General features: G+C 40.5%; 1 protein-coding gene across 1 annotated transcript in view; it reads right to left on the minus strand.

Annotated features, from left to right (window-relative positions):
* The window catches only part of wwox (WW domain containing oxidoreductase), a 153000-nt gene that overhangs the window by 88258 nt on the left and 37521 nt on the right, over window positions 1-27221 (minus strand). The window contains exons 6-8 of the mRNA XM_015010830.2: window positions 23396-23484; window positions 16403-16588; window positions 12132-12396 (exon numbers count right to left, since the gene is read on the minus strand). Of these exons, the coding sequence (XP_014866316.2) occupies window positions 12132-12396; window positions 16403-16588; window positions 23396-23484 (540 nt within the window). The remainder of the gene's footprint in view (window positions 1-12131; window positions 12397-16402; window positions 16589-23395; window positions 23485-27221) is intronic.

Raw genomic sequence — 27221 nt, forward strand, 5'->3', positions numbered from 1 at the left:
GGAGTCAAACCAGGTAGACGATTGGCTGATCAGGTCTGAGTGTAATGAACAATCAATGGCTGAATGCATTAGCTTAATCTAATGGGCCAGGTGGGAGAGGACAACGTTAGACGCATGGAGCGCATGATTGAGCACAACATGCAACAGCGATGCAATCAATAACACATGGAGTGGTCTAACCCCCTTGGGGAGGACGGAAGGGGGGGGTCCCCACTTCTGGAAGAACCCGCTTTACAGGCATTTAGGACGTGTGCTGTGAGTTTGTGTGTGTGGGCGTAAATATGTATGCATGGTTGCTTAGTGGAAAGCAGAAAAGGAACCAAGCTGTATTAGTCTGATTGATTAGATTATGAAATGAAATGAGGGAAATCAACCCCTTTAGTTTCTGGCCAGTACCCCACCACACCTCAGTGAGCAGATACAGTTGGCTCTGTTCATATCAGAGAGATGCAGCAAAACAGACAAATTTGGAGCAAAGTATGAGTTATGTCAGAATATGAAGGGTAAGAATGAACACAAATAACAATGAAAAGAAATACATCACTGCATTTGGACAATTGGAGGAAGGAGAGGGGGAAACCTTCTTCAAATTTAGGCCTGTCCCCACAAGGGAAAGGACTTGCTGCGGTGAGTTATTTGACCTCCCTTATTGCTGGTGATTAGTTTTATGTGAACCTGTTTGTAGGTTAAAAGCACAGCTGAGGCTCCTAGGTACAACAATATGCATAACTGAGGTGATTCACTTCTATAACCCCTTTCAGACCTAAGTGTTTAAATGCAAAGTGTGTGAAGCTAAATAGGTTCATAAAAATGGAGACATACAACATATGTCTGCGCACCCAACATGCTATGTTAGTGGATACTAAAGAGAGCAAAACCCTTTACAATTTTTCAAGTGGGGGGAGAGGAGGAAGAGATCAATTAACAAGGATCGAACTAAGAAGATATTCATGGCGTAAAGAAGCAGAAGTGAGATGACAAGTTAGGGACAAGAGCCAGTCAGAGCAGAGGACAGTCATGGGTCAATACTTGAAGCATATTCTGCTGACACTGCACATCTCAACGCAAACACACAAAGACATGCACACACATTTTTACATTCTCATGTGCAAAAGTAGAAAGATATACAGATCAAATCACTCAACCAAAGTCAATGACTCAAGAGGGAATAGGAAAAATATACAAATATAGAACATAAAGGAAAGTCATGCATTCAAACCCAAGATGTCCTCATATTTTCTACAGAAAGTGTCTCAATGAATTTTCTAAATCAACATCAAGGTCATCTAAATTCAACTCCTAATGCCTCAATTTCATCTTCATTGAGCCTTCATTGTTTATAAAAATCAGTCATCAAAGTTTGCTTTTGTGTTTATGAGAGCCAAAACAGAATAATGTGCTATATAAATGAAATTACTGTTCCTTATAAACTGTAAGTGCATTGTAATCAACAAGTCATATCAAAACAAATGTTCAGAGCAGTCGGTGGAATAGTGATTCCACCGACTGCTCTGCATGGAAACTGGATCGACTTTACTTAGGATGGAAAATCTCAATTAAGATCTCCATAGAAACAAAGGATAAAGCCATGTGAGTTTCGTGTAACACTGTCATGTTGGAGCAGCATGCTAAGGCTAACTTGTAGAAATATATGTGGAATAAAATATATAAAATTTAATCTGCTTCAGATCAAACAAATTTTAATAATAAAGAAAGATAACCTGAGGAAATACAAAGAGCAGTTTGGGTCCTTTTGTCACCTCCTGGACGAGACGTAGTTGGTGATGCACTCTTAGATTAATTTTGTTAAGCCTGTCACTCCTGGGAAGGTTCACTACTGTTCCATATTATTGCGGATAAAGACTGTAATTGTGGTCATCTGAACTCCAAATGCCTTAGAAAAGACTTTGTAACCATTTCCAGACTGACAGATTTAAATGAATTTATGAAATATTCTTGAATTTTATTAGATCAAGGCACCTAACTAATAAAAATTAGTTGTTTACAATGGGAAACATTGTTTTGGACCGTGTCTTCTAATTATTATCTAAAAATATCATTTTAAGTCAGATTTTGTACTGCCTCAGGTTATCTTTGTATATTTGTTTGCATGAAAAAGCACTTTGAGCAGGACTATTGCTGAAATGGGCTATGCAAATAAACCTGACTTGACTTGAAAGCCAAGAAAAATGTGTTATGCGTTTGGTTGCCTAATTGGAGACACAATCGCATTCTGTTGCAAATTCATCCCTCTGATTCCCTCCGAGACTTTGCAGAAAAGAATGAAAAACAAAAATGAAGAGGGAGTTTTGGGGTCTATCAGTAACCAATCAGGAAGTGGATGGTGTCATTTTTCTATAGCCATTAGACTGCAAACAACATTAACTTCATAATGACTAGTTAATGGAAAACCCGTGTCTGTTGCCCTTTTAATTAGCTGATCAAGAGGAATTAAATTAGAACATTTAATGATAAATGATTAATCAATTGCTCAAAGATAAATCAAATAGAGTTGAGGTAAAGATTCCCGGTATGGTGAAATAAATATAGACATCCACTTGGTCGTGCAGTAAATAACACCATATTATCATAACACCTACATATCTAATTATCTCTTTGATAAATTAATCAAATAGAAAAAAACAGAATTGCCGGAGTCATACAAGATGAGCACTTTGTAGGTACACAATTGTGACAGTTATATTCTTCATGGTAATTTTCCTGTGCGTGCGTGCGTGCGTGCGTGCGTGCGTGCGTGCGTGCGTGCGTGCGTGCGTGCGTGCAAGCTTCTGGTAAAAGAGAGGTCTGTGATAGGGGCCTCTCCATCTTTGAAATGAATTAGCGTGTTGCGCCTTATTGAGTGAAGCTCACTGTTTAAGTGAAACTGATGAGAGATGTGTGTGCAACAGCGACTGGGCTATAAGTATGTGGCTGAGGTCACAGGTTAATCCTTATTGATTCGCTCCGCCGTCTCCACGCAGCCGCGCAGGACGACAGCAGAGGAGCGGCCCACTTCTAGAGCCGGCTATCTGGGTAGAACAAACATGGGATAAAAATCACTGTCGCCTTCAAGCGCACACATCCTACGTTGGCGGATGCTAAAGAGGGTACGGACAAGAGCATCATCTAATCTCTAAATAGGTAGTTAAACAGACTCTCCTTAGACGGACTGCAGATCGTGACCTTCTCAGCATCACAGAGATATGATCATGTTCATACCATCAAGTGCACTTGTTCTCATTATAAAAAATCTATAGACAAGGGCAGGCATGTATTTCTAGAAAACTGATTTAACTTAAAAAAAAAAAAAATGCAGACATGGAAGGAGATATATCATTTAAATGCTACCTACAAATCTAAAAATCACAGCAACCACTGACAGACCACCCGGAGAAACCCAAATAATACCTAAGCCAAGCTGTATTTATTAACAATCTCATCCCACAGGAGGACAGGTGAAATATTACATTAATATGAACAACTATTAATAATAAGCCCCCCTCCTCCTCCTCCTCCAACTCTTACCCCATCACTCCTTCTCTCTCCATCTCTATCACCCCCCCATCCCCCCTGCCCTCTGTCTCTCTGCCTCTAATCCTATCATGCGGGCAATAAGTGTATGCACCATGAGCACATTTAATTTCTGCGGTTGGTTTTCAGCGAGCCCAGAGGTGAGCCTTAATAAGGATCAATGGCACTTTATCTGGGACAGCACCCACTTCACAGCATGCAAATTACACGGCAACCCTTAAAAAAAGAAATGGATTTAATTAAAAAATGTAGAACCACGGGCTCTGGAAATTCAATTAAAGGATTTATGCAAAGGTTGGCTAGCTTTTTGTGTTGCAGTTCCTGCTTATATAATGAGCTTTTCATATTAAAAATCAATAGGTAATCTGGGCTAGGGGATCGGCTGCTTATGTACATTTTTGAAATCAATTTGAAAAATAGTCCATCAGCTCTGTGTCACAACAAAGAGCGGAGGGGGTGTTGTGTGTGTATGTGTGTGTGTGTGTGTGTGTGTGTGTGTGTGTGTCTGTGCGTCAAGTTGTAAGGGTCAGTGGTAAGAAAGCAGAGCTGCTAGCAGAGTGACACTGAGGTGATAGGTTTCATATTTCTCCCCTCAGAGGGTACAGACGCTCTAAAGAAAGAGTACAGGGTAAGTGGGAAGGGATGTCTCTCTGGTCAGGTCCGTTTCTGGTTCTTTGGTCTGTTCTGATCCCTTCCATTAGAGAGACAGCACTCTGGCAACGAGCGTCTAGTTGGTTCTGACCTGTGGCTCCAGGGTAATTTAGGCGAACCCCGACTCAGACTCAGTCCAGACTCGGGCATCAACCTGTTGGGGAGACGTCCTAATGGTCTCCCCGAGGCGTTCAGAAAAGGTGGAGCATCAGGCATTACTTTTCTTTTTTCTTTCTCCCTTTACCACCCTTGGATTGTGATAGAAAGATACACATGCATTTCAATAGGGTTAGGACATTAGAAAGTTATTTATTTTAGAAATACAATTCAAAATGTGAAACACATAATTTTGGTTCATTTTAATGATTATGGCTCACAGCTAATAAAAATCCAAACTCCAGTATTTCGGATTAAAAGAAGCAGTATAACACACACAACAAAAAGAATGAATTATTAAGACAGAAATGTTATAATATGACCCTCTTTTCATGGACAGGACTGCTGACTTGACAGTTATCCAGAAGTCATTAAGAAAGCAAAACAAAAAAAAAAGTCTTAATTCAGTAAATGCAGAACTTGGGGAAAATGTTCAGCATTCTTGGAATGGAATCCCATTAAACCACAGCAGAGCCACAGCCTGACCACTCCATGCCATGACCAAGTATCGAGTGCCTATGTACTGTAAACACATGGACTGATTGGGTGACATTTCCACATTAAATCTTGTTGTTGTTGTTATTGTTGGTGTTATGCAATTCAAATGCTCTGAGAGTTTAAAATTTTCATAAGCTGAAAGCCACAATCAAACGTTTACGAGACTGAACGTTTCCAATAAATACGAGTTCCACTTTTTGAATTGAAACAAAGAAATATAATTCCAATTATTTTCTAAATTCCTGAGAAGGACCTGTTCAGTATGTCAGAAACAGGAAGGGGTACAACATCATTTTTGCAGTAACCGGCAGCTGAAAACAAGAACTTTGGAAGCAAAAAAAAGTTTGCTGAAAAATGACTGTTTTCCGCTTCGACGTCACCCATTTTCAGCAGGAAAATTGTTCGTGCCCCCTTCACACTCGTGTTGTGTAACTGCGCAGCAGGCACGAGGGATGAATGACTGACTGCGTACAGTAGCGGACTGTCAGCGTTTGATTGGTTCTTTATTGATCCAGACACGCTTTCCATCACATCAACTCATCCACAATAAACCATTTACACAGTTTCCCTGTGCAATGGACCGAATAACCAGGCCTCAGGCCATCTTTGTTCACCCACCCTGTGTGTGTGTGTGCGCGCGCGCGCGCGCGCGCGAGTTTGTGTGTGTGTGCGTCCACGTGCGTGTGTGTGCGTTTGTGGCTGTGTCTGTGTGTTTTCTTAATGAAATGGTATCTCCGTACACAATAATCCTGGTAACAGGATTGGGCAGAAACACACATGTCAATACAGCCAAATGGGATTGTATTCTTAAATCCAACAGTGCACCGTCACGTCTTTCACTCCTCATGGCCCTACCGCTGTCTCTAATATAAGGAGGTTTTCTCCTTACGTTCTGAAACAGCACAGCAGGAAACGTCTGGTAGGAATATCTTATTAATATTGGAACGTTCCTGAAAAGTGGTTCAAACCATGGAAATCAGAGAAGATCATTCTGCGTGCGATTATGAAGCAATCCGTCTCCAGCACTGATGAGAAGCCAACGCGGTGTTTCCAGCCAGGCTGGAAGCTGACCCCCTTCTGTGTAGCTCCTAATCATCCAAAAGGACTCTATTACAACAGCCTGGCAGCTCATCTAACCCTGCAGAGAAGGAGCGGAGGGGTGGTGGGAGACTGGGACCTCTGCTCCTCTTTGTTTCCACATGGCTGAGCAGAGCATGCATACTTACACCCAGGGAACCAAGGTGCACAGCAGACAGAGGATAGAGCATCTAACCTTATGTCTGTCTGCAGGAGGGAAACCGATACAGAAGCGCTTCATTGTACGTCTGTTATACAGTATGTTAATGCTGATGTCTCACTCGCAGGAGTCGTCTGAGGGTTTAACCCCTGAGGTGCAGGACTGAGCTCCTGATCACAGCCAGAAAGGCTCAGTGCAGGAGGCGCTGGTAAATCCCACATCTTCGACCCGAACCCCTCTTTCTCTAAGGCAGCCGTGTCTGCTGGTGGCTGGTCAAAAGTTCAGTCCGTGCATATGTAAAAAGGTGGCTGGGAGCCCGAGGCAGGATCCTGGGTGGAAATAATCACACTAAAACACTAGGAAGCATAGGGACAAGGCAAGAGAGCGTTGATGAAACCAGCCCCTCAGGGACTGGCAGAGCTGCTCAGGTGTGTGCCCACAAATCCTTCCCCCTTTCTCACTCGAACCATTATAACTGCATGATGAGATACTGAAGGCACTGCCCACGCACATCTTCGTGCTGCTCAGCATTATCTGCGCCTATAGTTAAAGTATAGATTTGATGAGCGTGGGCTGAGGCCAGCTGCTCGAAGCCTGAGGGTACACTGATCACGAGGGAGCAATCAGTCAGTCAACAAAATGTCACAGGGTCAGTGATCCGGCACGACAGCATGGTGACAACCTCACAAAGGTTACAGCCCAACTAATAATTGCAACAGTCACAGAAATTCATTATGTGCTGTTTAAATGTTAGTCCAGACTTTTGGTTCAAAGTGCACAACATACTCCTGATCTCGCACTGCAGGATCAAACACAGTCCAGGCTATCACTGATTTTATTTTATTTTTTATTTATTTTTACATTTTGCCACATCAGTCTCTCAAATTTCAGTGTAGTTCAAACAGATCTAATGTGACCAGATAATTGTGCAGTAAACAGGATAAAGATTTACAAAACTGTTTTAACTTAATTTCTCTTTGAAATATGTGAGTTAAGTTGAAGTATTTTTAATTTAATACTTTAAAACTCAAACAACCATTTGTTGTTTCTGTGTTTCTACTTCTGCTTCCTGGTGAGAAACCCAAATTTCAAAAACATGGACCGGATCCTCAGTGTTAAACATGGCAGTGGCAGTATCATGCTGCGGGAATGCAACACAAAATGGCTGATCAGAGATGAAGGGAAGATGAGGCTGAACACAGGGTGATACCAGAAGAGAAAAAGATGTAGGCACCTCACGATTACATGTTGCTTTGTGTTGGTCTGTCACATAAAAGCACCATAAAACAGGTGGAACTTTGAAAACCTGCAAGGCGCCGTAGCAGCATCAATCAGAATCCACTGGGTTTGAATCAAAAATTTAAATTTCCCTTTTCTGTCTTGTTCTCGCAGGTTTTGATGCTCATACACACCCCCATTGCGGGCCAGATCTTTGCATACTGATAATAAACACAGCAAGCGGCACATGGAAAACTCCCACTCTAAACATGCTGAATTTAAAAAAGGGAAAAAAAATGGAAAAGGAAAGAAAAGAACAGAAGAAAAAGAAATGTTAAAGGCCTGGTCTCACAATCTCTGATAAGCAGATCAAGGCACAGGGAGGGGAACATGATGTTAGTGAGAGATAGTTTGGCTGATTAAAATGTCATGGCTCTTTATAGATGCCTTTCTCAACTCAGCAAAATGAAATCAGCTCTGTAGATCATAAGAAGAGTGGGCTGTGCTCTCTGCTAATAGATAACTTTCTTTCTCTTAAGAATCCAGAGTACAACTTGCATATTTTGGTCATATTTGAGCAAAATCAAAAAAAACATTAACGTGAGTTGTTGAAGAGTTTATAAAAACAATTAATCGGAGAGGATGGCAGTGAGTCACCGTGTCTCATCACCTTTATTACAATCAAATCAAATGCAGAGGACCACTCCGGGTGTCCCATTTATCTCACCACGGCTGTCTTCCTTCATGCGTGCTTATCTGTGTGGAGAAACTAAACTGTATATCTCTCCACCTGAGCTCCTATAAATCAAACCTGTGCTTTAAATGAGAGGCTGGTTATTTGCGCAAGAACACACACGGGGGCCCTGTGATTGTTTTTTTGGAGTCGACTTTCTGCTTATGTTTGCATCCCTGAACAATCTCCGTGGATCCCGCAAGCGTACGCAAGCAATTAAAGCGATACCATCTTCATATCCCTGCAACCAATAACTGAAATAATATCACTGTTTTATTAAGCCCTTAATGTGGGGGCAGAAGCAGTGAGGAGTGGGGTTTTAAGGAGGATACACTTTCAGGGGCCTTATCAAGCCCGAGATTTAAATAAGAGCAAATGTTCGGCTTAAGGGTGCGCCTGTGTATCTGCATGCGTGAGCCTGTGTGTGGCCTTTATCAGACATGGATTTTAGCTAATAGCTGTGTCAGCATACCAGAATTTAATTACTAGCTCCACCTTTGTCCTGTAATATTTACCAACATCTACACTTGGTTTAATTAACGAGACATAAGAAAAGCCACCGCCCCGTTCCGGAGGAGAAAGAGAGAAAAACGGAAAAAAAAAAAAAAAAAAAAAGGTTATGCTAATTACATCTGTGTGCATGAATCCAAAATGTTGGAGCACTTGTTAAAGTTTGGGCACCCTTCAGTTCACAGAGGACAGATTTTAAGGCTGAATCTATAACGGAAATACCAAAAAAAAAAAAAAAAAGCTGAAAGGGGAGGAGTGAAAAAGAGTGATTTACAATAAATATAGTCAAAGAAACGATCAGCTTGGCATTTGGTGCCGAGGAGCGGCTCCTCTCATCTCTCATCCCGTGTCAAAAGGCGGAGAGACGAATGACAGCCCGAGGCCCTGCGTCTGTCAAACATGATGGATCAGAACAACGCTTCACTAAAACTCCGCCGCGCCGCCTTTCAACACGTCACATTCTCACTTCGGTGAAAACACCAAACTGATAAAGTATGAAGAACAGCTAATGGAAAGATGTAATTGTCAAAGTAAAGAATATATTAAAAGGCTGTGAAGCCTAAAGGGTACAGTGTTGGATGAATCACAGATCTGGATCTTATAAATCAAACACAAAGTGTTTGATGATGTTAACTCTGACACTTCCTGTCACCTCCTTCTCATAAAGAAAAAATAGTAAAGAAAAGTGCCCCAAAAGTGCACACAAATCATACAAAGCTCTATAAGTACGTGGGAACTCATAACTGTTTGACTAACCTCAGAAAACATTTCAGCGTTATTGGAGAAGGAGATCATCCAACATGTTCCAAATGTGAGGTTGAACATTTTTTTTCACAATCTACCTTCCAAAAAGGCATTGAAATCTTGAGTAAAACAACAAAAACCTATAGTATCACAGCACCTACACAAAAACAAAAAATTATTGAAATATGACACATGATCTAATTGACGTTATTTGCAACAAATAAGTACGTTTTCATCCATTCACCTGTTATCTTGTTATCTATGCTCAGCAATTCTTGTGGGGTTGTGAGGTGACTAGTTCCCATCTCTGGGAATCATTAGGCGAGACACAGGGCACCCATCCATCACAGGGCGAAGGCTCAATGTAATATACCAAAAAAAATACAACATATCGATCATTACAGCTATATATAATTACTGTATGTATATTTTTATATAGGTAAAATATAGGTAAAGTTACTGCTATTATAGTTATAGTAATATTATCCACATTTATTTAATGTAAGCGATAGGGCTAGCTTGATTCACCAGATTCTGACGACATTCTTGGATTAGATATCGGGCTCAGGTCACCAATCCATCCAGTGATCCAGACAGCAGAGTGCTGCGATACCAGACGTAATATTTCTACGCGTTTTATTCTGGAAGTTTAGGCTTATAGTTTAAAAAAATGTTGTAAATAAAATACAAATAGCAATCTCACAAAGAGCAAAATGAAAGAAAAATGATTCAAATATATCAATAGAAGGCCAGAGTGAATGAACAGTCAGGGATGTGAAGAGCGAACGTTGGACTGCAGCATTTAAGTGTTTTAAATCAGAAAAAATACAAGATTTTTGTTATGTGCTGTGTGTAAACATTTAGGATAGTTGAAGTTATTTTGAATTGTTACAGTGATGGATGAAAATATTCTTCAAGTAGGTGCAAACATTTGATCAGTCATGTCCTCGTTTCACCTTAAAGTTAAGAAAAACCATCTTAATGTCAGTGGACAATATATCCAACCTTTAAGCTACTAATACCTACTTTGGACAGCTTTGTTTCGAGTTATGTTTACTGTTCCTTACACCTCCGCTAAGGAAATGCCACGTCAGCATTTTAATGCATAATAATTGAGGAGAAAAACTCCAGACATCTGCTGAGGAGCAGCAGGGAGTTTCAGTAGACAACAGGAGGGCTACCTGTGATTAAAATAAGTTGAGCAATTTAATTTTACTGGACTTTTAAGATCAGTAAAAGTTGGACTTGGAAACCCCGGTAGTCTGTTGGGAAGACTTTGACACTAGAAATTATACGGAAATTGCTGTTAGTGTTAGCAAGGCTAGTGGTGAATTATATTTAGAAAAAAGTTGTTGAAAACTAATGTGCTTTTATAGAAGAAAAAAAAAATTAAGCTGTATACCCAACAAAGCCTGTGTGGCATTTGTCGTATTTACATCGAACACTATGGCTCAAAAACTCTTTAATGTTTAAGTGAAATGCTCAGGATTGGACAAAATTCCTGTGAGTAGATAGTAAGATTTGTAAATTGGGATTTAAATCCAAAAATCCAGGATTGGAGAGTCTCCAGTCATTGTTACTTTGTTTTCATCCCTTAGCAAAACTGGAGAATAAACAAGCAATACATTTATTCTTTAAGCAGAATATCCTCTTTATCCATCGTCCAATTTAGTAAAGGAGTAAGTTGTGCAAGCTAACACTAGCCTGTATGTCTAACTGCTGCCAACCTGCAGCTGATTAAAGCTTGTTAACTGTAGTTTTAAAACAATACTACCTTTATAACTGCAAGGGAACATATGAATTTTGTATGATTGCATGTATTTTACAACCTGAAATATTTCCAAGCAGCTTAATAAAGTAAGACACTGTTCAAAATAATTGACAAGCTTTTCATTACTCAGTATTTGTTTTCTATGCTTGCACACATGCATCAGCTTTACCTCAGTGTAAACCAAGACTAATATAGAACATTGAAGTTTGCCAAAATATTTTCCTCCCATCCTAGTTTGTCCGGGTTGGTTTTCTTCTCAACTGAGCAGCTCTGTTGAAAAACTACAATCTGTTTGTGCAACTCCAGATAAACAAAAGTCAAGCACTTGTGCTGTAGTTTCATTTTGGAGGCAATACTTCACCTCCTGCAACAGTTTCAGCTCTTTCCCTGAGAAGACAATGACCCTTCAAGGAGCGTTTGACCCAAAAACAAAACTCCCAGAAGCACAGGGGTCCAATAACTGCAACAACCATCCAAGTGAAGTGTCAATTTTCTGAGGGGGATCTAGTTTTACAGCTGCTTCTAAATTAAAGTTGTAATCTGATGAAATAAAGAACAGGTCCCTCTGGTATGGCAACTAGCAACTTCTCTGCGTCTCAAAACAAAACTGTGCTTTATGGCATCATGTTTTCAATGTGTCTTTGCTTTCAACAAGTATTTACAAAGCAAATCAAATGACAAATGTGGAAAAGCACTCATAGAAGGTTACCCAGGTGGGCAGGGGATATTAAAATCAAAACAATTTTGTTAGACACTTTTAGGAACAAGAATGCACAAATTGTGACATTCATTCACTGTTGTCTGGATGTTGTAGTTCATTAGATCTGGTGTCATCTAAGAGAGCAGAACAGTAACAGGAGAAGGCGGAAAACAAACTGCAGCTCCATCTGTGAAAGCCAACATCACAGCGGAGCGACTCATTTCCATCCGGTTCCTGTTCTTTTCCCAAAAGAGTGTGCCAAAAGAAATACATGCTCAGTCAGAACTGAGTCTAATCGCATGAAGCTAATACACTGCAGTCCACTCAGCGGGCGTTTGTGCAGATTCATGGTGATCAAACACTTTCTGAGTTGCTTCCTTACCATAGACTTGGTGAACGGTCTGGCCAGAGTAAACAGAAAGGTCATCAGCCACCAGCTCTTATGAATGGAGGTGTACATCATGTTCCCAGGATGCAATGCGTTGGAGGTCACACCGTGAGGCGAAAGACGCCGGTGTAGCTCGTTGCTGAAGAGGATGTTGCAGAGTTTAGCCCGGTTGTAAGCCAGCATGGACCAGTACTCGTTCTTCGGAGGGGAGAGCACGGCCAGATCCACCTTCCCACACGAGTCTAGCAGGTCCGTGAACCTAGAAGACAGTTCACAGGAGCAGCGTGAGTGAGTCTGTGAAGGTTTTCTGACAGCAGATGCGTGGCGCTGGCTGCATACAAATCAAAGACGTGACATGATGTTCTTTAATTGCCTGCGACAGAGCTGTTAAACTCCAGATGTTTGACAAGGCTCCTTAAACATTACACTACTCGTGTTATTATGCGCCGCATCACAATACTTGAGCACAAAAAAACTACACTCTGTGTGTGTGTGTGTGTGCGTGTGTGTGCGTGTGGGGGTGTCTGCGTGCGTGCTTGCGTGCGTGCGTGCGTTTGAGAGAGAGTGAGCGGAGCTCAGCTCTGAACTGGAGGAACACACTCTACATATTAATCCAGTCATTAGAAAACAACCAATCAAAATGTCACCTGGGTTCCTTGTTGTGATTTTACAAGCTAGCCGCCTCTTGTTTACTGTCGCCTTCCGCAACATCCTTGCTTGGCTAAATTACAACATCTGCAGGCTTTTCATTTCATGTGCAGCAACTTCATAACTACTTTAGCAAGTAGAGGTTGATAAATCAATTGCCTGAAAATGGCCTGTGTGTATTTTCTTTCCACTATTTGTTTCATACAATGCAGTAAAATTGTGTCTAGTTAGAGCTAAATGAGACTTTTCAATCAAAGTAACAAAGTAAAGAAGTTTAAGTGATTTGCAGTCTACAGTATTTATGAAGGTCTTTTTATGAAGAGAACTTTCATTACTTTCTAAACCAGTGATAGGGTTGGCAATTGTAAAAACAAACATTAATACGTTAATCTAAAAAAAATATATATATATAGGATAATCTTCAATGTTTATGAGAAAGTTTCAGGAAACATTAATTATTTCAGTTCTGATTTAAAGGAATAAGTTTCTGCACATGTCAGGTTTTCAGCAATTGCATTTCAACTAATTTGGGTCAATGTGGGTATCCTCTATAGATACCTATAGAATAGATATGTCTGTCTATTCCACCTGATAATGAAGGAAATTCTGATTCATTACTCAATATTTATTTGTATTTATAAGTTTGGATTTTCAGATTTTACTGATTTTTACCAGTTTGAACAGTGCCAGAAAATCCCACCTACATTTCTAGTCTTTCAATTAAGTATTTTATGATAAGAAATATCAAACAGTGTTTCTACACATAAAACCTGAACTTTGGTATCTCTTGACTCTAAGGTAGAGGTTTCAGAAGAATCATTCTTAAGACGAGGGTCAATTAAAACTACGAGAAAGTGGTTCTCAAATTTTTATCACACATACTCCTGTGTGAAAGTTTACAGTTTGTCAGACATTTTACAACAGTAGTACAGCAAGCCGTTGATAATTTGTTGAGTTTTAGCAAATCGAGGCAGTAAAAGAGACATGGCTATCTGTGGGAACAGAATAATTGGCCGAATCTTTTTTACTGGATGTGCTGCTGCTGCTGCTGCTGCTTGCTTCGGTTCTCACCTTATTCGCCAGGTTTAATGTAATTGAACAACTTGGTTTCACTGGCTGTTGGTGTGCATCAGCTTTACACTAAGCAAATTGTGTAAGTACTAACAGCTGCCACTGGAGAGACACAATTCACCACCAGTGGTTGTTCTGCCAGAGCATCATGGAGGCAAACAAAACCTGTATATGGTCAATTCCACAGTAAGCCCAAATGGTGAAAAGTGATAAACCACCCAACCATTACTTGAATGTCCATCTTTCCCAATCCTGTCTTTTACAGGTCAGTGATTTACCAGCATACAAGGAGCTTATGGAATACAATATGCTGCCAGGTCAGAGGTCGCACACTATCCATGAGGGGAAGCTAAATGAATAAACGGAAATCCAGCAGAAACTGTAAATAACACAAACAAAAAAGGGAGCAACTTCAGTGGAAGCAATATAGGTCTGGAATGAGGTGTATAGGAGAGAAGATGTGCGATGAGATATTGTCTAAATTTGCTCCTCCTTCTGGTCTAGTTCAGCATGTAACCGACTCCCTCTGGTCCTGGCTAAGCCCCCTTTGAGGGAGCTAAATCCCCCGCTGATCATCAAGGAGAGGAAGGAAGGTGAAGATAATGCGTTAGGGAAGCAGAAACAGGAAGAGTGTATGTTACCAGGCCTGTCCTGACTTTAGAAATGCAGTGTCATCCACACGCTGCATGAAATATCTAAACGTTTTCAATAAAATGACAGTGGAACGATTATCTCACACTGAACAATGTTAAGAAAAACTCCCACCTTTATTTTGAGTGGGTAAAATATGCCACATTCAAAAAGAAGCAGCTTTATTGTTAAAAGCGTCATGACACACCCTGCTGTTCAACTCACTCACAGCCTGTCTCTATAATTTAGGTCCAGGGATGGAGATGACACAGGAAGAAGGATGTTTTAGTAAAACATTTATGTGCTGATTAGGACGTTTGTGTTGCATTAGTCTGCTGTAACAACTAACAATTTTTTGACTTCCTAGAGCGTCTACCATTCATTTACTTAAAACCTCCTGATATTAAAAAAAAAAAAAAAAAAAAAAAACTAAATGGGAATCATTGGGTGTTTCGGGTCTTTCAACATCATTCACCCTCTTTCAGGCGACCCAACCAGAGATGACACATATTCTTGGAAGAACGTTTTTCAACAGCTTTATGATTTTTGCTAAATTTGAAGCAGGTGTAGTTACTACACTGAAAAATGCTACAGCGGGAGGACCTTATGAGAATTTCCCAGAGGTTCTGCACTTTAACTCTTGTGAAGTATGAAATATTCTACTGATGAAGAACTTTGCCCTTGTTCTTACCATCCCAAGTAAAAGAACGACACCCAACATCGCCTGTATTCAGTCCAACAAAAGCTGCAAATACTCTCTTTGTGATGCATTTTCTTCCAGAAAGTTTCTTTGAATGCTATTTTTCTTATTTTTTTCCCAAGAATGCATCAAACTTTTGCTCCTGTCCTTTCATGCTTTGTAAAACGGAAGGCATACGAGAGCTCCTGTTATATAGCAGATCTGCTAGAATAACTGTATGTTTCTCAACTGCGCAGGTCACTCTGCAGAGCTCCAATCAATCACCGCTGGTCCGTCCGACTGACTGAAACCAGAATCAATGCTGCACACAGAAAGAGAGCGACTCTGAAACACATGGCTCAGGGCTTGGGCCCACCGATCACTGCAAGACATCATGCTTGTCTACTGCACAGTTGTGGAGCGGAGTTGTTTAACAACGGGACGGATTTAAAGAACAATAGATGAGGGGAAAGTAGTGAGAAAGAGAGAGGGTGAGTCCGGGGGTCAGGCAGAAAGGAGCAGATACTTGATCAAAGTAAATTTTAGCTGATAAGTCCATCCATCAAGCTGATGATACGTTTGATTTGTAGTGACAGCATGGGGAAGGAAATGAGTTTCAGTGACTGAGGCTGTCATGTTTGACAATACACAGTAAGTCTTATCTGTCAAATTTGTCCTGAAAACTAGCCACTGTGGCGGTTATAACAGCAAGAGCAGAGCTGAAGGGTTGGAGATTAGACAGGGTAGTTCTGAGAGATTACTGCTTAAACTTTATCAGTGAGATTTCACTGCAGCTTTGCTGTGAATGCTAGGAATGCAGTAAAATTCGGCAAGAGTGAAGTTTACTTTCCCTAAAGGCACCTTCGGTAATACTGGGAAATGAATTAGCTGAAATTGTGCTTTATATTAATTTGATTGTACCTAATGATCATCCTACAATATCATGAAGTTCACAGGTAAGATATCCTTTGCATAGTTTACCTTCATGTTTTTTCTCATATTTCAACAGGAGAGTATAAATACATGTTAAAGAAAAAAAATTATATTTCTCCTGCTCCAATGAGAAAAGAAACAAAGGGTGTCTGAATCTGATCCCAGGTGTGATTCCGACCACAACCATTCTTAAACAGTCTCTCCAATAAAACAGAGCGGTCAGCAGTGTCAAATGTTGCCCTTAGATCTAACATCTAAGGGCAGAAGTGTGATCATTGTCTGTGTTTACCAACCGCGTTTTTACCTGTGTGACTCTGAGGATACGACTACGACTCTGGCAGGAGCTGAACGACGCAGGACGTCCTGAAGACATTGGACAAGGAGGAAGTGGCCGAGATGGCAGACCTGGAAGGTGGACTCAAGGCCATCTTCTGTCAGACTCCAGGGCTGAGTGCACACGGCAGCGTTGCACACCAGAATGTGCAGGGGACTGTGGCGAAAGAAACAATTTGAATTGGTTACAGAGACAAAAAAAAAAAAGAGGCACAACACAGATCAGAATAAGCTGATACACGTACAAGTTATGAGTATGAAAAGAATGATTAGCAAAGTACAAGATAAAGTAAGAATAGTAAGAGAACTGGAAACAGAAAGAAGAAATGTATCCTTTCTGATAAAGGTACATGTTTTGTCAATTTTGTAACTTTTCTTTTCAAATGTGTTCCTGTTTGCAATTGTTGATAGCAAAAAATTATTTCCACGTCCAGAGTTACTTTAAAAAATGTAGGAAGGAACCAAAACAACCACAAGACACTTGAGAATGCAGCAAGAGTAGCCAAATAAAGATGATGCCAGATACAGAGACCCGACTCTCAGATAAATACTACACAAGTATTGTTACTTGTGTAGTATTTATTTCACACAGATGAAATATTTTTGATGCGTTTACTTTCATAAATCTTAACCACCTATGTGGCACAATCTTCAGGGAATGTAGGAATGCTCACTCCCTCTATATTCTGTGTTAACAATAACCAGCTCAAATCCACTCTACATATTTTATTTAAAGGTTTTTGTTTGTTTTTTGTCAAGAAAACAACTTATTTCCTGTTTACATCAATAGGAAGTCACGTCCTGTGATTCCACATATTCCTACTCATTCATGGTAGCGTCATTTACTTTTAAAGAGGCGTGGCTCCAAACACTTTTTTGTGTCTGAAAAGTGCATTTTAAAATTACACGTGTACTTTGAATGCTACTTGTGTAGTATTTATTTCACACAGTTAAGATTTTTTTTTTTAAGTTAGTCGGCTCAAAAATATGAAATTTGCCCATTAAAGAAGGTTTTATTTGTCTGCAGCGGCGCATCATTATCAATGATAGGATTATACAGAGGTTTCTAGTCAGTCTCCCCATGGCTACACAATTACTGTAGATACCGACTCCAGCTGGCCGGATTCCAAGAGCGGCTACGAACGGAAACTGATTCTTCGATCATTTAAAAACACACTCGTGATGGGAGTAAAGCGTTTCAACACAACATCTGCACAGCTACCGTGAGAAACCAGATCCACCAGCACATCGACTGGAGAAGACTAAGCAGATAAAAAAGCCAAGTGCTCTCCAAAGTCGTGATATTTAAAGCAGCTGATTTTATTCAGCGGCCCACATCTGCTTTGGATTTCCGTTGAGCGGGCGAGCAGATCCACCTCCTCGTGAGGCAGAGAAAGGGGATTGGTCAAGGTAGCGAGAGATCCTTGTCGGTGACAGTGACGCTCCAACGAGCTCAAAAGGCACAGTAACACAGGCGAACAATCCAAACACACCCCACCAATTTTTAATTTCTTCCATTAGAATTAATTATGAGGCCGAAGGCAATTTGTGTACCCTGTGTTTAAGACTGCCTACTGGATTAATTAAAAACTGGATGCTGGAAAATTAATGTGTGAATTGTTATGCCTTTCTATAATGAGCCATCCCATGCTATTACATAGTACTATACTGTACGATCACCTTCAGGCCTCTGAACACACTAAGGTTCATTAAAGAGCACAAACCTAGGCAACTTGGAGAATGCCAACCTCAGCACATATTCAACACACCAGCAGTGAGACATTTTAAGCTTTTACCCAAAATACAGCACGGCAAAGAAGTCTACAACTAAATTGTTTTGAGCCACAACACACAAGTAAATGCAGTGCCTTGGAAAATTATTCACACCCAATGAAATTTTCAACATTTTCTAACGTTACAAGCGCAAAGTTTGCCACATTTCATAGGAATTTTATGGGCTAGACCAACACAAAGCAGTGCATATCTGTAAAGTGAACAACAATTAATACGTGTTTTTCAAAACAGATTTCAAACACATTTCTAAAAAAATGAGGCGTCCATCGTTATTCAGATCCCCTCAGTCAACACTTCATAGAACCTCTTTTTGCTGCAACTACAGCTGAATTTCTGTCAGCTGCGCATTTCTAGATACTGACAGTTTAGTTTGTTCTTATTTGCAAAATAAGCTAAAAATCAGTCAGATTTTTTAAAGCCTCAGCAGCGGTACTCAGGTGGATCTATTTCTGGACTTTGACTGGGACATTCTGCCACATGAGAATGCTTTGATCTAAACCAGAGATATTCAACCTGCAGCTCTTGAGCCACAAGTTGATCTTTGGATCTTCCACAGAGGTTCTTCATAACTTTTATAGTAAAAAATGTATTGTCATGATAATAATTTTGATTTATAGATGTCACAATAAATGTCAGTTAATGTTTAAAAAACTTATTAAAATGTTAATGTTCCTATTTTCTCCATTGTTTTTTTTTCCACAGGAACAGGAGTAAATTTAGTCTATATGTGAAATTTAGTGGTATAAATCACATTTCTTTAAGTGTGTGGCATCCTTAAGAACCTTGTTTAAAAAAATAATCAATTAATGTTTTTACATGTAGACTTAATTAGAAATTAAGGTTTTTAGCTGAATGATTCTAAAAGTGCCTGTAATATTTCCTTAGATGCATTTATCTTTTAATTAGGTAGAAAAGAGTGTTATTTTTGCATTTTTTATGGGTTTTTTTGAGTATTTATTTGTTTTAAAACCTAAAGAGACAAACAAAATCTTGGATCCTTAAAAGTGGCCAAAGTCTCCTGAAGTGGATATTCATCAAAAATAATGAGTTGTTTTTATGTTGAATTTTCAGCTGTAGGCGAGTTTTATTTAGCTGGATGGAGAGCAAAAAAGTGAGGGCTGATGTTAGTTTTTGAGCACAAAGACATGACTATAATTTAACCAAATCGTCTCTTTTTTGCCACGCTTCCATTTCTGCTTTACATGACCAACAACTGTCTTGAAAACAGATTCTCCCACCTGAGCTGTGGACCTCTATAGCTCCTCCAGAGATTCATGGGCTTATTAGCTGCTCTAGGCAAGTACAAACAAGCATTTAAGTTGACATTTTTGAATGATTCCTTGTATGTCATTTGTTCTTTAAAGGTTGCAAATAAAAATCCACAGCCTTAGTATTTACACTGAGATTAGTTCCACTGGGTTTTATTTTCAGGTATCAGGCTTTAGGGGACTGGATAAAAATGTATTCCGTCTTTGTGTCAGATTTTGAAAACTATCATATTCCATCTACTTCGCGGTTGTGTTCTAACAAATAAAACACAATTCAGTACAACACGCTGAAGTCTAAATGGGTTTACAAAATGTGAGTTGAAGGGCTACGAATGCGTAATGCCGCAGATAAAACGAAACAGAGCAGTAGAAACTTGCGGTGATTTCAAGGTCTAGTGAGAAAATGCTATTTGCTTAAAAGATGGGAAATTAAATTTGTTGCTTTTGACTTGACGTTCCCTTGTCTAACAGAGTATGAAGTGCAGCATCATTGTGCAAAACAAGGCAAAACGCTTGGCTCGGTCCCCAGTGTGTTCACAAGGGGCTTCACACTAACGCCACGGGCTTGAACTCCTGACCCAAGTTTTCAACCCCTCACTAAAGCGTTTACAGTAAACTAATCCTTTTTCCCAGCAACGCCTCTTAGGAATTAAATGTTGTGACCTTATTCTGCAAAGACAAAGGGACAAAACAGAGTCTGTCACTCGGAGAAGATCACAAATTTCTAATCAAAAACTCACATAACCAACTTTTCTCTGGCCAGTGGAGAGCTTCCCCCCACACACAGAGCGTAAATGTGGCTCTGGTGAGTCTGCTTGTAATGTAAAAGGCCTGTTAATTCAACTGCCCACCAGTTAGTCCCTCTCTCATAAGCGCAGGTCTAATGAATGTCTTTAATAGGCCTATCGCCGCATACCACAGTCCCTCTCTCCACATTAAGGCTTCACAGCACACCATGCGCCGCGGTGCAATCTCAGCGCTGGTCAAACGAGGGTGTTAACTACCAGACGGGGACACATACGTTTATATATTTACTTTAAATAACCCCCGCGGGTGTGACCCCTGACCTCCTCGGTAATGTAGGCCAGCAGGAAGAGATTGCCTGTGTGAGTAAGGTTTGGACAAGCAGTCATTAACACTGGACTTTATTGAAATGAGGAAAACTGGAAACACACACAAAGTACAGACTCTTTCTGACCCATATTTCTCCCCAAGAACCAGAAGTTAATGTTTATCGAGTACGAAAAATTATAGGCCAAAGAACAGGAGATGTAACCGTTTCATTCCCTTTGAGCCTTCTTAATGTATTTTATTTATTTTACTGGAATTTTATGTTATCAGCCAGCAAAATGTAATGTGTGTATTTTTATTTCATCCCACTTGAATCCTTAAGTCTTAAATTAAACAAAAGGGCAACCAAATGCCTGCAAAGGTCACACATACAGCTCTGGAAGAAATTAAAGAGACCACTGCAAAATGATCAGTTTTCTGATTTTACTTTTTATAGTGTATGTTTGAAAAAAAATGAACATTGTTCTTTTATTCTATGAACTACTGACATGTCTGCGAAATTCAAAGCAAAAACTTAGTATTTATTTGCAGAAAATGAGAAATGGTCAAAAACCATCAGGTTTTCAGTGCGGATCAGAGGGGTGTTCAATTAATTTTTTCCACAGTTGTATGATAAACAGACTCCACCTGTTTGTAATTTAATCTCAAAAATATGCATAGATATTCTGAGAAGGCATCACGGGTTTGTAGCACATTGGTGAACAAACAGCATCATGAACACAGATGACAGGTCAATGTGTTTAACTTTATAGGGCTGAATAAAAGTCAACACTTTTCAATATTTTCATTGTTAAAAAAAAGAATAACTGCACATCCTTTTTTGTTCTCTTAATCATGCACTGCTGTGTTGGTCAATCATATAGAATCCCAAAAAAATCCACTTGAGCTTTCAAGCAGTATGGAGACTTTTTCAAGGCATCAAAAATAAAAGCAGAGAAAATTAATGCAGGTGAGCACACATAGCTTGTGTTAATTACGAGCCGCTCGGCAGAAGTTGTGCTAAGCGTTTATGTCAGCAGCGTCCTTCATCAATTACATCCCTATGAAATCGCACTGCATTCAACAATATCAATATCCAGGTAATTTCATTTCAAAGGACAGGCAATTAAAGCAGAATTGGGGTCAATGGAACACAAAGCAGCATGAAAGCCACTGACTGGAGCACTTAAAAGCAAGAGAGTGAGAAACGAGGCAACGCAAAGAAAAAGGCTCTGATTGCATTTCACCTGTCAATGACACGCTGCAGGAGCATTACTGTGCACTTGTGTCCGCATGCAAACAGTGCGCGCACAGTTGTCTGAGCGTGCATGCGTGCTCACGCATGTGGCCACTGCGTTTGCGGGGCTCCGCCGTGTGTTCTGCCCGAAGACATACGTGCAGTAATAGAGTGTTGGTGGAGTCAGACAGCTGCCCAGTGCCATTCACAGCTCAGAGCTCCCAGCCTCCACTCTGCTCTGTTCGCCTTCTGATGAGAATTAATGTACTCTGACGTCCCCTGGGAGTCCCCCGCTACCCACCTCCCCTCCAACAGCACGGCTAATGAAGAAATACAACCTTGCCAAAATACTGAGGTAAAGAGAGACAGAGACAACACGAGAAACAGAAAGAGAGAAAACGGGCAGCAGACAGATAATTTGTACAAAGCAAAATAAGAGGGACGATAGTAAATGTATGAATTAAGCTGTTACAGGGGGTGCAAATACATTTTTTAAGTTGGAATAAAAGTATATGACACAGATCGAAGAACACAACCGTGGAGTTTGGCCGTGACCCAGGACGCGTGCCCTGGACGGCCATACCCTGCCCCAGGGCTGCTACAGGCAATGGCTGCCCTGCCTCTCCCCAAGGGGCTCCCTTGACACCAACAGCCCTTCCCCGACACGCAAACACACACACACACACACACTCTTCCGTCCTACTGAGACCTGCAGGTGGATGAGCAGCACAGACAACTGTATTCACAACCCCAAAATAGCAACGGAACGCCTGCTTGCCGGATGTGAGACGCAAGGCGTAAAAGCTGACCATGTCAAAATGAGCGATGGGAAGCATTCAACCAATGTCAAGTAATTTGACACAAATACACACACTCACTCTTGGGGTTATGTTCATATGGTGTCTATGAGTGAAGTTCAGGATGTCCCTTAAGTACGCCGGATTTAGATACACTGTTTACGTCCTTAATACATTAGCATGGATTAGTTATTCCTCTAAGTCCAGAATTACTGAGGAAAAACTTCTAAATCTGATTTGCTGGAGTCTGAACCACAGTTCTGATCTACTGCAATGATTTGGGTCCAAATGTCAGCAAAAATCAGAGCCTAACATAACAGAACCGAATAAAGAAATTATGAATAGTTTTGTACACAAGTACTGTTACTTCCTTGAACTTTCTCATATTTTCTTAAATTGAACTTTAATTATTTATATTGAGATGTTGTGATAGACTAGCAAAGTGTCGCACCTAAACATGAAGTTGAATCAAATTGTCACATTGTTTTTGCGAGTTTTTTTTTTTTTTTTAAATTAAAATATAAAATTTACATTCAACCCCTTTCACCATGACACCCCTAAATACAATTCAAAGCAATCAAGACTGGTTTATAAAAACAATATTCAAGGCTTAAACACAGACTTTTCCTTCCACCTCACAATCACAATGGTTCATTGTGTTCAGGTATCACTTAAAATACACAGATTTATAGCTGTAAAGTAGTAAAATGTGAAAAGCTTAACAGATATAAATACTTTTGCAAGGCAAAGCATCTAAAACTTTGCAAGAATATGAAGATTTTCTAAGTTCAGAAACAAACAAGTACGTTTATACTCACAGCTTCTTGGCCTTGAAAGATTCTGCAAACTCCCTGACGCTGCGCAGAGAAGACAGGTTGCACATCATGGCCTCTGCTCTTGCTTTGTGCTGTTGAGAGAAAAACATATACATAATTGCATAAGAAAAGAGAAAGAAAAAAATACAACAGAATGTTTCAAAAGATTCATTTTCTCATCACTGTCAATGTAAAAGTTAAAAGTTTAGAAGTTAAAAAGGAATAAAACAAGATTCTGTTAAATAATTCAGCTGAATGTGAGAATTAAAATATACTACATTCTGAGTGCATAAATACTGAAAGTGCCCTCTGCAGTTTTTAAAAGAAGAAAATAAATCACAATTATGTCTGTTCAGGCAAAAAAAAAAAGAAACACGTTAGAGAAATCTACTTACAGTCTGGTGCAACTGCTTTTATATGATCCTTTCACATAGAAGAACATTATTTAAAATGTTAGATATTCTGTAGATTTAATGGCACAATATAGGTGTAGTTTGGAAATGACTGAGTAGCTATTTTACAAACAGAAAACAGTTTGCTTAGTTTATTGATAAAATCTAAAAGTGCATGTAAAAGTCCAGGTATGTGAAAGACAAACAGGCTGTACAAGAGTTTTTCTTCTTGCCGCTCATCTTTTATGTCAGGATTTTTTGGAGATGATGTGAACTGAACTAGTCAAATGAAACAGAAACATAAGTTGCTGTGAGTCATTTAACTTTCCCATTTCTTCTGTTTGCTGGAAACCACTGTAGCAAACTATAGTGTTTCTAAGCAAACCTCAAAGACTTAAGGAACTCTGTACGTATAGCCTATGTGTGCGTGTGTGTGTGTGTGTGCGTGCGTGTGTGCGTGTGTGTGGCCCGTCTTATGCCATATGTTGGGAGACAGGCTGAGGATAGGGGCGGAGAAGAGAAAGATAAATGACTTAAAAAATGAATGCATAGCTGCATTTACACACTGCAGAAGACAAGCTAAATATTCATCATCCTCTCTATCACAGTGTAGCGCTCCGCTGCAGGCCAGAGGCCTCAGCTGAGACACGTGCAGGCCTGCAGGGCCACATCTCTTTAAAAACAGCAGAAAACCATGTTTGTCATTTTGTCAACAGAGATCCTCTTTTCTCTTGTCCTTCGTTTATATCGGTGCAAGCCAGGCGAGGTCCAAGGAAGCTCACATGGGACCTTGACATGTGTTAGCACTAGAGCACGTAGCATGAAGTGAAACTGAGCATCCCGCGCACTCTGCTCTCCAAGTTCTACCCTTTCCTGCGCAGCACTCCAATTCCCCGAGGAACGGCATCAGCTCGCATAACACCCGGAAGAGCACTCGGCTCCCAGCCCTGCCAACCAGCGGCATCACCGCTGCTTTGCTGTCAGCCTTTCTTTTTTTTTTTTTTTCCCCACAGATATGAGCTCCTGTATGTGACCATCACTTGGGAATGTCTCCCTGCAAAGCTAAGCATACATGACACTCCCAGCAAGGACGTTCCACGGAGCAGTGAGCACGACGAAAACAACAAAGGGTTAAGAAATGGGATTCTTCAGGCATTTTACTGACACCTTAACTGCCCCGGGGCGTATTCAAACATGCATACCCAGGCACACGCACACACCCCCACATGCACACAACAAATGCAATGTTGTGACTCAAGGGTAAAACCATGCCATCGCACCATTAGCTATGCTTGAATTATTCTCTTGATGCCACTCTATACCATTATACGGATGCTATTACAGAACATTAAAGGGCTGATTATGACTATTATAGATATGATTATAGGGTACCTGCTTATATGATCCGCACACAGCAGTAATCACAGGTGAGAGGAGACAACTGTCTAATTTAATGACTTACAAGTGCAATACGCATTTATACTTCGTGTCCCTTTCACATGGTCCACAAACTCAAGGGAAAGGGGGTTATTTTATAAAAGAGAAAATATTGTTTGTTTTTAATTGTGCATTTTAACCGTGTGACGTTGACTATGTCGCACTAAAAAAAAACTTTTTGGCATAAGAGCGCGCAAAAGTTCTCCGAACAAGGTCAGGACATGCACGCTGTTTGATAATTAGCAGGTCACTGGGAAGGCCTCCTCAACAGGAAAGCTCTTCATGAGTGCATGGCCAGCAGAGAAGATGAGAGCAGGTGTCAGCTTGACGAACATCTCTCCTCTGGAGATGTGGTAGAGAAAAAAAAAAAAGAAAGAAAGAGAGAAGAAGAAGAAATGGGAGAGCGAAGGAAGGATAGAGGGAGGATTTTAGGGGGTCCACTGGAGCAAATCCAGCAGGAAGAAGAAGGTGAGCAGCCTGCTTTGCCCGCCTGCCTACCCTCCCCCTGCAGACTGAAGTCTTGCGAAGAAAATAAAGTTTATTGCCTGGAAAGAAGAGGGGGGAGCATGTAAAAAGCATTAAAGCTATGGAGGTGAACAATTAGACAGATGGCCAGGTTCTGGAAGGAGAAGGAGGAAAAAAAAAAAAAAGGATAGAAAAAGACAGGCAGATCATAGAGATACAATCGTTCAGGGTTTTTATGAGGGCCCTGACAACTTCTCTCCCCTTCAAGGACGAAAGACAGAAGCGAGGTACAGCGATGCCTCTCTGGGTAACTCCCTCAGGGAGCCACAGGAACCGGCTTTAGTCTGCGGAGCCGCGCGCATCCTGTAGCTTGGTCTAAAAACAAACTCCCACGCAGGTTTCTGAGATTTTAATGTGCAGAGTTCTCCGGGCCTCATGGCCAATGTTTATAAATTATGAATAGAAAAGATCAATTTATAGACTTATGATGGATGGATTAAACTTTTAGACAAATAAAAAAAGAAAATTCAAGTCTGGAAATATAAATAATTTTCCACCTCGTCTCTGTCAAACATTGTCCAAATGGGCTGCACATGAAAAAATGATCAGAAGAGAATTTAGACGAATGAACCCATCTCTCACCTCCAGCCATCAAACTTTCAGTACAACAATTTGTAAATGTTTGACTTTTACCTGTGGGAAGGATGAGAACTACAGCACCAATTTATTAACCTCTGCCTGCAAGAGAGAAGGCCGAGATCCTCAGAGCCTCCCCTGGTGCTCCCCTACGGCCTGCGGTCTCTGTTGTGGAGAGAGAGATGGAGAAGGAGTGGAAGGTAGCGCTCTAATACAATTATAACTGAGGCCATCCAATCCAATAAAATGAAGAAGTATTAAAGCAGGGGGAGCTTCATCCTGGTCAATAAGACACTGGGCCACTCTGCTAACTCCTGAAACACACACGTGGGCGTCCTCACACAGACGTGCACAGGTACACACACTTCGCTGACCCCTTTAATAGCACAGCAGCCGCCACTAATGGACGCAAGCAAGTGGAACCGCCAAATAATACACTGTCTTAATGCACTGGACTCAATCTCATCCCACACTCTCCTTTATCCTTCTCAGGCTTCACTCTCATACGTTAACCCCTGGTTCCATTTACCCTCACCTTGTGCCGCTCGCCACCTCGCTGCCTCTTATGGATCGCCAAAGCAGAGGCATCTTTAAAAGGCTTCAAAGTACTCCGTATGTACAAAACACTTACCCCGCTGATCCTTGTTAATCTCCTCAGCCACAATCAAGTAAAAAAATAAAAAAAATTAACGTTTTTGTGGTTTTAACTAGTTTCGCTTCCTGCGAATACGTCTAATGTCGCCTTAAAGTGAGAGGAATGTAACATGGGTGCATCTTAACCAGCAGGTGCAGAGAAAAGGTGTTGGAAAATGCGATGAAAGTGAATGAGCAGGGAAGAGACCATGTGAAAAGGGCACCTTATAAAAGCAATTAGAGAAATGACTTTGAGCCCTTCTTGC

This window comes from Poecilia mexicana, unplaced genomic scaffold, assembly GCF_051168715.1.
Source record: "Poecilia mexicana isolate PSO_F unplaced genomic scaffold, ASM5116871v1 scaffold_6, whole genome shotgun sequence".
Lineage (NCBI taxonomy): Eukaryota > Metazoa > Chordata > Actinopteri > Cyprinodontiformes > Poeciliidae > Poecilia > Poecilia mexicana.